This window comes from Aquarana catesbeiana, linkage group LG13 (genome assembly GCF_042186555.1).
Source record: "Aquarana catesbeiana isolate 2022-GZ linkage group LG13, ASM4218655v1, whole genome shotgun sequence".
NCBI lineage: Eukaryota > Metazoa > Chordata > Amphibia > Anura > Ranidae > Aquarana > Aquarana catesbeiana.
This window is the reverse complement of record NC_133336.1, coordinates 176577799-176590830: the sequence shown is the minus strand read 5'-3', so window position 1 is coordinate 176590830 and position 13032 is coordinate 176577799. Positions and strand designations below refer to the sequence as shown.

General features: G+C 43.5%; 1 protein-coding gene across 1 annotated transcript; it reads left to right on the top strand.

The window, feature by feature from the left end:
- Positions 1-12084: 12084 nt before the first annotated feature.
- On the top strand, positions 12085-13032 carry LOC141116612 (olfactory receptor 5V1-like). The gene has a single exon (XM_073609004.1). The coding sequence runs from the start codon at positions 12085-12087 to the stop codon at positions 13030-13032; it is 948 nt and encodes a 315-aa protein (XP_073465105.1).

The window sequence follows — 13032 nt, the reverse complement described above, 5'->3', positions numbered from 1 at the left end:
ATGGATTCATGAAGAATCGTTCTTGCCAAACCAATCTATTAACGTTCTCTGAGAAGGTGAGTTTTATCTAGATAAAGGAAGCCCCATAGACGTGGTGTATCTGGATTTTGCAAAAGCATTTGACACAGTTCACCATAAATGTTTACTGTACAAAATAAGGTCCGTTGGCATGGACCATAGGGTGAGTACATGAATTGAAAACTGGTTACAATGGAGAGTTCAGAGAGTGGTGATAAATGGGGAGTACTCAGAATGGTCAGGGGTGGGTAGTGGGGTTCCCCCAGGGTTCTGTGCTGGGACCAATCCTGTTTAATTTGTTTATAAACGACCTGGAGGATGGGATAAACAGTTCAATCTCTGTATTTGCGGACGATACTAAACTAAGCAGGGCAATAACTTCTCCGCAGGATGTGGAAACCTTGCAAAAAGATCTGAACAAATTAATGGGCTGGGAAACTACATGGCAAATGAGGTTCAATGTAGAAAAATGTAAAATAATGCATTTGGGTGGCAAAAATATGAATGCAATCTATACACTGGGGGAGAACCTCTGGGAGAATCAAGGATGGAAAAGCAAACAGAATATTGGCATGCATTAAAAAGGGGATTAATTCCAGAGATAAAACGATAATTCTCCCACTCTACAAGACTCTGGTCCGGCCGCAGCTAGAGTATGCTGTCCAGTTCTGGGCACCAGTTCAGGAAGGATGTACTGGAAATGGAGCGAGTACAAAGAAGGGCAACAAAGCTAATAAAGGGTCTGGAGGATCTTAGTTATGAGGAAAGGTTGCGAGCACTGAACTTATTCTCTCTGGAGAAGAGACGCTTGAGAGGGGATATGATTTCAATTTACAAATACCATACTGGTGACCCCACAATAGGAATAAAACTTTTTCGCGGAAGGGAGTTTAACAAGACTCGTGGCCACTCATTAAAATTAGAAGAAAAGAGGTTTAACCTTAAACTACGTAGAGGGTTCTTTACTGTAAGAGCAGCAAGGATGAGGAATTCCATTCCACAGGCAGTGGTCTCAGCGGGGGGCATCGATAGTTTCAAGAAACTATTAGATAAGAACCTAAACGACCACAACATACAGGGATATACAAGTTAATACTGACATATAATCACACACATAGGTTGGACTAGATGGAGTTGTGTCTTTTTTCAACCTCACCTACTATGTAACTATGTATGTAACCAAAATCATTTTATCAGATACAAAAGCAGCAAATTTTGCAAAATCCCTGCTAAATTCCTACTAAATAGCAAAGCTTAACCTGTATTGAGTTAACAAATAATAAATATTTCTAAATTTAAAATTTAGCCTTTTTGCGAAATGGTGAAAATCAAACCAAATTTCTCTAAAAATCTGGAGGATTTCATTTTTCACTTACAGTTTTCAGAGTTTGTAAAAAACTCCCAAACCATACTTTTTCTTAATGTTTATCATAACCATATTTTAAAACAGACAAAATATTGAAGGCAGTCCCTTTCTCTGCAGCCTTAGTTGCGATGTTTACTATGCTCTAGCGATGAATGGACATAGGAGGATCAGTACTGATCGCTTACTATGTCCATTCATGGAAAGGAAGGGGGCTGATAAACACCCAGCCACCCCCAACACCCCCCCCCCCCACACACACACACCACTCTCCATCGTGACAGATTCTGTGTGTCCTAGCAGAAGCTGCAGCCAGCGGGAGGGTGATGAGGGAGAGTCGGCCAGCAGTACTATAGGAAGGGGATGCCTGGGATTGAGGGGAGCCGAATCAGCAGGGGAGGTCAGATCAGCAGGGTGGGGTGGATTTGTGTCAGTTATTCCTCTTTGGAAGACACAGTGAACCAGTGTCGGCGAGATCAGTGCTGGTGGGAGGGGGAGTTTTGATTAGTGTTTTGAGGATCAGTTCTGGAAGAGGCAAAAATTAGAGTGGTGACAGGGGACAATCTAGTCAGCACTTTGTGGAGGTGGGGAAGCAGGGGGGAGAAATGTCACAGGCGGTGGTAGCAGCAGCCGGTGGGGGGGTCACAATCTTATCACTAAATTGTCAGCCGTAATGAGAGCTATTGATTTGTTCAGCAGAGTCTGCTAAACAATTCTGCTACACTGAAGTGACCATGAGCGTATAGCAGAAATAGGAATGCAGGTCTGTACGGAGTATGGACCTGGCCAACTGGAAGCAGTGCTGTAAGTCCATACGCTGTATGGACCTGGCAGTGAAAGGGTTAAAGGAATCCCCACACAGTGGATGAATTGAAGGTGTTCATCTCAAAAGCATTTATGGACATTGATGCTAGCCACAATTTGTGCTATTGTGTGTTATAGTGTTGCAGACAGCATCTAAAAACATTGCAATGTTGATCGTGGACACTTTGAGCACTGAATAGTCAGTGTTATGCCCCGTACACACGGTCGGATTTTCCGATGGAAAATGTCCGATCGGAGCGTGTTGTCGGAAATTCCGACCGTGTGTGGGCTCCATCGGACATTTTCCATCGGATTTTCCGACACACAAAGTTGGAGAGCAGGAGATAAAATTTTCCGACAACAAAATCCGATCGCGTCAATTCCGACTGTGTGTGGCCTGTTCCGACGCACAAAGTGCCACGCATGCTCAGAAGAAATTCCAAGACGGAACAGCTCGTTCTGGTAAACTTAGCGTTCGCAATGGATACAGCACTTTCGTCACGCTGCAATGTTAAAAATGGTTTAATACAGCGCACTCTCTTCTTCTTTATAATGTGACAAGAATTAAGTAGTTTTGCTGCTCATATTCACACACACTTCTCACAAAGTTTTATTTTTGTTTTTTTATTGGGATTCCCTGAATATATTGTTATTAGTTGTCACATCTGACAGAATTTTTTTTTTATTTTTTTTTTGGGGGATTTTAAGCCTTTTTTTTATTTAATGTTTGGATTTTTTCAAAGGCTGATCTTTGTTCAATGTTATTTTTATTTTTCCTCCAGAATATTTTTGTGTGTGTTTTGTGTGTCAAGTTACCCCAACACCATTGATATCTTTTATTATTTAATCTCCAGGAGATTGTTTGTTGTTGGTGTCCCTTGTTCATTTCACATTGTATATTTGAAATGTACCTGAATCCTCACAAAAAAACTGTCATTTTTGAAGTAAAACACATAGGAGAGTATAATTCAAAACAAAAATCCTTTATTAAGGGATCAGAACCAAACAAAGAGGAAGGCAACACTGGATCAACAGGAGAAATTAGCGAAGCCTGGGACCCCCACGGCAGACATCAATTCTTGAACATCAAAATTGGTGGCCTGAAGAGTCCATATGTAAGGGAGGGCAGTCTGGTCCAGAATTCGCAGAGATCCGGATAGCAGCAGATGACATGTGTGTCCCCAGGCTGTGGTACCACAAGAGGCTGCATTTTTTGGCCGACCAGACTGGATCCAGGGTCCTCACTTTCTGGTCTTCCTTTCACGCTTCCTTCCCGGCTGTGGCTGTGCAGTTGGAGATGTGGCAGGAGGAGGAGTAGGACCTGGAGGAGGACTGGGAGGACCTGGAGGAGAGGGAGGACGAGGAGGAGGACCTGCAGGAGGAGGAGGAGGACCATCGCAAAGGTGTGTCTGAGCTGTCATTTGGCCCCTCATACCTTTGTTAAGAGCCTCCAATATGAGCGCCTCACACATGACTTGTTGGCCCTTCTCCATCCTCTGCATTTTATAGACATGTGCATTCGTTTTCGTCCGAATGCATTTTCGTCCGAATTTCAGGTATTTTCATTATCGTTTTAACAAACGATAACGAAAGTGCAGAATCCGAAAAAGGAAAGATCCGACATAAACAAATGCTTTATTTTCGTTTTCGTGCTACAACAGTTCGCTATAGATAGGAGATTCGATATGATGATGACAATAACAATCTGTGTCCATCAAACCTGTGGTCGAATGTGCCTAACCTTAACTCTATTAGTCCAAGATTATTCTACATAGAGAGAACAGATTCGACATAGAGAGAAAAGATTCGACGTAGGGGAGAAAAGATTCGACGTAGGGGAGAAAAGATTCGACGTAAGGGAGAAAAGATTCGACGTAGGGAAGAAAAGATTCGACGTAGGGGAGAAAAGATTCGACGTAGGGAAGAAAAGATTCGACGTAGGGAAGAAAAGATTCGACGTAGGGGAGAAAAGATTTGACGTAGGGAAGAAAAGATTCGACGTAGGGAAGAAAAGATTCGACATAGGGGAGAAAAGATTCGACGTAGGGAAGAAAAGATTCGACGTAGGGGAGAAAAGATAAATAAAAATAATGATGGTGATGAATGTTATTGGCTGATTGTAACCAAAGAGGAGGAGCAGTAAAATAGCTAGAACTAAGTACACACGTACTTTGGCTTATGGTGTCTGTTGAAAGTTCTAAGAAGATTCGATGGAGCAGGTAAACTATACGGCGTCTTACAGTTTAGCTGCTCCGTCGAATCTTCTTTGAACATTCGACAGACACCATAAGCCTTCAATGACAGATTCAACCTTAATTTGGATTTTCGGACGAATGCAATTTTTAACGAAAAACGAAATAAATAAAAACGAATTCCGGGAGTAACTAAATAAATTTATTTTTCAGACGAAAACGAAATTCTGAAACGAAATATTTCAGTGTGCACATGTCTAGCATTTTATAGGCAATGACGGCAGCAATGTCCTCCTCCACGGTGTGTGGTGCTCCCAGGACCTCTGTAGCCCTCCAAAAGAGTCCTCTGGTAGCCTCCTCTAGGGCACTCCTCCTCCTGCCACTTTCTCTTTCCAGGGGGAATGGAGGGACCTGCAGATCAGCCAGCCGGCTCGGCCCGGCCACCTCCTGGCTGAGACTTCCCTGTGTATGAAAAAAGGACATGGTTTTAGTTTTTGCTTCATCAATCACAATCATAAATTAGTACTCCCAACTAACATCTAGTTAACATCATTGATTGGACAAGCAGAAATATTTAGAGGAATGCTATACCTGGCTCAATCTGGGCTCCTCCACATGTGGCCTGGAAGGCCCTGGTTGGGCGTCAGAAGCCTCAGCCGGGGGGAAGGAAGCGTGGAAGGAAGACTGGAGAGGGATGGCCTGGGTTCAGTCTGACCTGCCAGAAAATGCAGCCTGTCGTAGTACCACAGCCTGGGGACATAGATGTCATCTGCTGCTCCGGATCTCTGTGAATCCTGGACTTTCTTTCGCTCCCTCAGATATGTACTCCTCAGGCCACCAATGAAGATCTTTAAATAGGTGATGTCTGCCGTGGGGATCACCTGCTTCACAATTTCACACAATTGCACCAGTGCTGCCTTCCTCTTTGCTTGGTTCTTGAAATGGGGGTGTTTAATCTCCCACAGACAGGGCAGCTCCCTTAACATATCTAGGAATACTGACATGAAGTCATTATCTTTCATTAGCATATCCATGTTCACTGCAAGACACAACACAAGACAAAGCCTAATGTCAGACAAAACTCTCCTAATCTTGTTACAATATAGGCTTCAATGTAGAAGCAGTATAGGCACAAGTTTGTCTCTTACCTTCGTTCTTACGATCGGCGCGTCCAATGCTCCTTCCTCCGCTCACAGATCGTACGTAATACGCACGCGTGTTACGCTTTATACACACTGCGCATGCGTGTAACTCCGCCCGCCCCTGACGTTCTTTCTAGTCTATTCCCCGCCCCTTTTCATTCGGCGCAGTGGGGGAAGAGCACATGGCGGAGTCACAGCAGGTGCATGCTAATTGCAGGAACGAGGAGGAGGAGGAGGAAAGCCCAGATCCGGACACGTCCCGATCCAGAAGGAGACGTTTTAAGGCCACAAATATGTCCTTTGGGGAGATGTTGGAGATGGTCGACATCATGAAGAAGTCCGACTATGACGGAAAGTATGGGCCTTACCCCAACCCCAATATCAGAAAGGCCAAGATCATGGCGAAAGTGATCAAAAGTCTGCAGAAGAATTTCGGGGTACGAAGATCGAAAGATCAGCTCAGGAAGCGTTGGTCGGACCTGAAATTGAGAGAGCCAGAGCAGTACTGAAAGATCCGGAGAGTGCTGCAAAAAAGTAAGTAGTTGTGCTGTGTTCCTATTCTTTCTGTCTTTATTCTGTCCGTGCTGCTCCATATGCTTTTATTAATTGTAACGTTTAAAAGGGCAACTTTAATGTTCATGGGCCCATTATTCGTTCGTATCAAACATTTTTCTTTCGGCCTCTAAAACACCATTGTTTAGGCCATATGCATTTCCCACATTTTTTTTGGGCCTACTTGGATGCCAAATAGTTGTTTGTGTAGGTGGGTTTGTTACTAGAATGAAATGCCAACTAGATTCTGTGTAAGGAGAGGACACTGAGCAGCTGTTTTCACATCTGGACACTGGAGCACTAGTGTGGGACACAAGAACACCATTTTTATTAGGGGGCCACACAGGTGCTCCAGTGTTTACTATAGGGGGGTCTCCATCTGTGAAGCTTGTACTAAACAGGTAAAGTATTGCAGCTTGACAAAGGCCAATTAAAAAAATACATCTTTGAACCCGGCTAAAATTGACAATTGTACCCCACTTCCAAGCAATGTTTCCTATTTCTAGTTCTGCCATCAAATATCTGTGTGCTAATTATACCATTTTTGTTTTACATAGGGGAGAAAAGACTCGGAGGACACCCCTCATCCGAGGAGACCACAGACCCCCCACCTCTGGAAGAAGGGGAACTAACACCAACCCAAGAAGAGCAGGAGGAAGAAGAAGATGTGGTGGAGATTGACACCACAACAGGTGAGTGTCTGCGACCACAGGCTCAGGTAAAAGAGATGGATGGTGGCAGATTTTTGATACCTGTTTTTGTTTTCTTTCTCTCTTTTTAGGTGATCGTGAGGTTGTGGATCCAGAACGTTTCACATCAGAAAGTGCCCAGATCCTGATCGGGGAGATCATGGGGTGTAATGTAGAACTGCAAAACATACAGCAAAAAATCAATGATGTTATTAAAAAAAAAATAACATCATTGATGTTTTGGGGCGAATTTAAAACCCCACAAAATCACTTTTTGGATTGTGGTCCAATCTTTTAAATATTTTTGCAATGTTTTGAAAAGCCAAATTTGGAGGATGCACACAGTGTACCAACATGTGCTATCTGCCATCACGGGAGATCAATGGACGCGTTTTGGGGGTGCAACCCCTTCCTCAATTATAAAGTAGCGTTGAGGAAGGGCTTGCTCCCCCAAAACACGCCCCTTGATCCCCCCTGATGGCAGATAGCACATGTTGACATTCGTAAATTGGTGTGCATCTTCCAAATTTGGCTTTCCCAGGGGTGATTTCCCCCCATCTGAACGCTATATCAAACCCAGTTCCTAAATACTGATGTCTGATATAGCCTTCAGGTTTTACCTAATGTGAACTTTGTAAGTTCAAGTTTTTTGGCTTTCTTGTTGGTTTTACCCTGGCCTGTTTTATCTGAAATGGACATTTCAATTTTTGATAATGCTACTGCAAAAATTGTTATACAACAAACATGTTGGTTTGTTTTAAAAACCTTTGGTAAATGCACATGTGATTGTGCAGATATAAAAAAGTTGCTTACTCAAGAATGTGTGGATTATTGTCTCAACACTACAATACAACACTTTTGGGGTGATGTAATTGCTGTTTTCTGCAAAAATGGGGGTTATTTCCTAAGGGCAAATCCACTTTGCACTACAAGTGCAGTTTCAGTGCAGTTGCAAGTGCACTTGTAGTGAAATGTGTTTTTGCATTTAGGAAATAACAGCCAACAGTGCTTTGTATAAGGTTACACAATCACGACATTTTCTGGACTCAACACATTTCTGTCAGGGTCAGCTAAAACAAACACAAGCAGTAAATGTCCACCAAGAATTTCTTTTTTTTTTTTATTATAAAAAGGCTTCACAGATTGTCTGGCATATTGATAGCCCCCCTACCCGCAAAGAACTCCAGGTAGCGTAACCGGACATCACGGGCACTCAGGGAGGGCAAGCCAGGACGGCCACTTTCAAGCGCCGTCAGTGTGGTTTGATGTAGGATTCCGGCCTCAGGCCCAACTGAGCCAGCATAGTTGGCCGAATGTTTCCTTAAAAAGTTATGGAGAACACAGCACGCCAGTATAATATGGTTCAGTTTATACTCCGCCATATGGATGGGTGTCAGAAATAGTCAGAACCGGCTGGCCAGGATTCCAAATGTGTTCTCCACCACTCTTCGGGCTCTGGCCAGCCGGTAATTAAAAACCCTCTGTTCTGGGGTGAGGGTCCTCATTGGGAATGGCCGCATCAGGTGGTCCCCCAGCGCAAACGCTTCATCAGCAACGAACACAAATGGGAGTCTTTCCACATTGTCCTCTGGAGCTGGCAAGTCCAAGCTGCCATTCTGGAGACGCCTGTAGAACTCCGTCTGGGCGATAACTACACCATCGGACATCTTCCCCACGTCCACATACAAGAAGTCGTAATTAGCCGACACCACCGCCAACATCACTATACTATTAAACCCCTTGTAATTATAATAGTACGACCCCGAGTTGGGTGGTGGGACGATGTGGACGTGTTTCCCATCAATTGCCCCTCCGCAGTTAGGAAAGTCCCACCGCTCTGAAAAGTGGGAGGCCACAGTCTGCCATTCCTGTGGCGTGGAAGGAAACTGTTGAGGAAAAAAAATTAAACATTACTATTTTTACTCAGAAACATGGCAAGCAGATTATACACAAACATTATGGGGCAACCTCCAGATAGCATTTACTAAGGGGAATTTATCAAGGCCAAAGTATAAGGTACACCTATCATATTCCCCCTCCCCCCCTCTCATGGGCCATTTCTAACATTATAGGGGGTGTGTGGAAACCTTGGACAGGTAACCCTCTTCACTTCATTGAGAGATGAATGCCTAAATAATGGGTATTACTTTGAACAGACCCTCCTTAGTTACACTATTGGCAGACCACTGGACAGGTAAGAAATGTCATAATACAAAGATATACATACACATTGTAAACATTTGAAGACATTTGGACATTCTGCTATTACCTATCAAGATAATAATAGGATACAAAAACTTTAAACAGTACCATTGGAAAGTATACAGGCAGGCCCTTGCACTACATGCTTTGGGGAATTCATCCATAAATCTGAGCACTAAAGAGATGGGTATAGTGTGTATGGGTTTGGCAAAGTCAGCAGATAGATGATTGAGGATAGAGAATTGTGATTAGCTGACTTAGCAGTTGGGGGAGGGAGGGTTACTAAAAATTATTTGGGGACACCACAAAAAAAAAAAAAACCTCTGGCACTCTGCCTGAATTTAAATCAAAAATAACATTGCCAAACATTTTAGGGGTGTTTGGGGTAAAGCACTACTATGGAGCTGATAAAATACATTGTTAAGTGACTACATGAGGTGAATATAGGGCAGGAGACACCATGCTGGGGAGGTAAGTGAAGGGCAAATATGTATGAAGGACATAAAATAATAATTACATAAAAATCCAGCATGCATGAGAACAAAGGGGACATTCACAGCATATTACAAGCATGGTAATTAGGGAATGAGGAAAGAAATACAATATATTAGCAAACATTCAATACAATAAAATGTGATATAAAAGGATAAAAATCTTACCGTCATATACTCCTTCTGCAGGACCTGTATGATGGCAGAACAGGTCTCTGGGATAATGATCCCCAGAGCCTGGGGGGAGATGCCTGTCGAGAACTTCAAGTCCTGCAGGCTTCTCCCTGTGGCCAAATACTGCAGGGTAGCGACCAACCTCTGCTCCGGAGTGATGGCTTGCCTCACGCAGGTATCCTGCCTGCTGATATAGGGGGTCAGCGAAGCCAACAAACGGTGAAACACGGGGTCCGTCATCCTGAGAAAGTTCCTGAAATCATCAGGATTATTCTCACGGATCTCACGGAGCAAAGGCATATGAGAGAACTGGTCACGCTGAAGCAACCAATTCTTGGTCCATGAACTCCTCCTCACCCTGTTCATGGACTGGACTTGTGTCAAGGTCAGGACCCCAACACCAAGCCCCCGCACAGCACGAACTCTACGAGGAATACGCATACAAAACATGGCTAGAAAACGGTCGGCTGCTCAGAACGAAGTAACAGAACGCACTGAAGAACAGCAAGACCTGTGAAGAGCGACCTGAAAAACAGCAACGAGCGGACAAGATTGCACAGAAAACTCCAATACGAACTGACTGCACGCACTGAAGAGCAGATACAAACCCACAAGCACAAACTGAACAGCAGAAAACGATCTGAAAGCCACGAGTCTGAAAAAGCGCGAATCGTCTCTCACCAAACTTTTACTAACACAAGATTAGCAAAAGGAGCCCAAAGGGTGCCGCGCTTGGTTCTGAACCGGCCTTTTCTAGTCTCGTCATACGTGGTGTACGTGACCGCGTGGTTGGCGATCGGAAATTCCGACAACTTTGTGCGACCGCGTGTAGACAAAATAAGTTTGAGCCAACATCCGTCGGAAAAAATCCAAGGATTTTGTTGTCGGAATGTCCGAACAAAGTCCGACCGTGTGTACGCCCTATTACAGTGTTAGGTAAAGGTTCTAGGGATGTTGCACCTAATAAATCAAACATTACCTGATCAGTTCTGTATACCTAATTTTAATCAAATTGTTTCCAGTTCCTGTAAAGTAAAAAAAAAAAAAAATGAAATTGAAAAATAAATGTAGCACCCTCTAGTGTGTGCTAGATGTACATAGATAGTTGTTAGTGTAGGCAAATTGGCTTGGCTGAGAGCCAGGCCTGGGCTGAATCTGGATCAGGGTTGAGTGACTCAGGGAGGTTTGATGACACATCGAACAGCTCTTCTGGTGCCTCATTCTGTTTTCTGGAACCTTGGAGAAGGTTCTAGATGTAGTGAGTGGAAGCTAGGAGGGGCTGCCATTCATATTTATGAGGACCCTGATCAATCCCAAGAAAATAGGCTGGCAGGGGGCAGCTTACCTCATAAATAGACATGAGCCTATGCAGGGGCAGTCGGGTGGAAGATGGAGATGAGTGCTGGTGAGGCTGTTGGTGGCCCTCGCTGGAGCCCACTAGTCTGGGGGGGGTGGTGACCTCGGTCCTGTGCTGGTATGATCCCCCACAACACATGGAGGAACAACTTCCAGGAGGCACGGGAGCAAGGAGAGAGGACAGCGGGGGCAGGTCGGCACATCCAGAAGATCTCCTGTAAGGTCAGCTGGGTGGGCTGGTAAGTGTAAGGACTGTGGAGAGAGTGTCAGTCTGGGAGGACTGTGGAGAAGTTAGCCAGGAGGGCTAGGTGGGTTGGCAGTGCCTGAAGAGGTGGTGCCAGGATCAGTAGCCACAGGAATGTATGCTGGACACTGACTTTTTTCTACACACCTCACCAGGGGCCTTGGGTTCCGGCCTACAACAGGCTTTTGCTCTAATCTGACTGAGTGCTGTGTCAGATTCTCTAACAGTGGGCCAGCGGAGTTCTGCAAACAAGTGAGTGCTGGAGGAAGCAGAGGAGTGTATATAGACTGTATATAGTAAAAGTTGTCCCTGAAGTCAAGTGGGCATCCCATAATTTCCCAATCCCTATGTAAGTTATTATCTCTCAATAAACAAAAAAAAAAAAACAAAGCACTGGACTGTTCTCTGAGGTGACTGAAAATTTGGTGTGCCTGGTTGTGCAGGGTGGGGGATCCCAATTACTTGCGGCCCTTAAGGGGGTGAGCTACATAAAATTAAAATGCCATGATCTGAGCAGTAATGTACGCCTACTATTAAATGCCATTATCTGAGCAGTAATTTATATTGTGCAGTAAAATAAATGCTAATTTTGGACCAACCTGTATTGTTTTTCACTCAATATTAGTAACATTTTTATTATATAGCTGTTTACCAAAACCAATTCATTTAAAACATTTTACTTAAATTGCACATTCTTGATTCTTTAAATTAATAAACTATAGATGTCCTAAACACATCTATCACATTGTCCACATTTTATGCAATGCATACTGTGCAACTGTTTTGACTTGTATAAATATCCGTAATTATTTTATCTATATTGAAATTAATCACCCAGATAAATTGTGAAGATATTTATGGAGAACTCAAACCAAACATTGGTGAGAAGATTCATCCTTCTTGGACTTTCTAGTGTCCCCTGGCTTCAAGTGGTCTTTTTCTTGCTTTTTCTATTCATGTACATGGTGACCATATATGGAAATTTTCTTTTGATCTTTGTGGTGAGCCGTAATTCCAGGCTTCAGAACCCCATGTACTTCTTTCTGAGTAATCTTTCCATAATTGATATTTGCTTTTCAACAACCGTAGTGCCCAAGATTCTCCAAAATACCATTTCCAAGGACAGAAGTATCTCCTTTTTGGGATGTGCTGCCCAGATGTTTTTCCATTTGTTTCTTGGAGGGACAGAATGTTTGATATTATCTACAATGGCCTTTGATAGATATAATGCAATCTGTAAACCTTTATTGTACACAACTATTATGGACCAAAAACTGTGCTTATGTTTGTCAGCTGCAAGTTGGATTTCAAGCTTTTCAGCCTGCTTCACCCATGCAATTTTCACATTTAGGCTGCCATTCTGTAAGTCAAATTTTATCAACCATTTCTTCTGTGAGATGCCCCCGCTATTTCGACTCTCCTGCAAAGATACTTGGGTCAATGAAGTTGCAGTGTACATTTGCGGTGGTGTGTTTGGTCTTCTCTCTTTCATATTGACTTGCTTGTCCTATTATCTTATCCTTTCAACCATCATAAGGATACGCAGCACTGAAGGCCGGCACAAAGCCTTTTCTACCTGTGCCTCCCACCTTATTGTTGTAACTCTATATTATGGCACTATCATATTTATGTATCTGCGTCCTCGATCTAGTTACTCTCCAGTTAGGGACCGTGCTGTCTCCATTCTCTATACAGTAGTAACACCTATGTTGAATCCTCTTATCTACAGTGTGAGAAATAAAGACATTAAAGAAACCGTACAAAAGGCAATAAGTGTAGGGTGGACTAATAAGTACTTAAAGTGA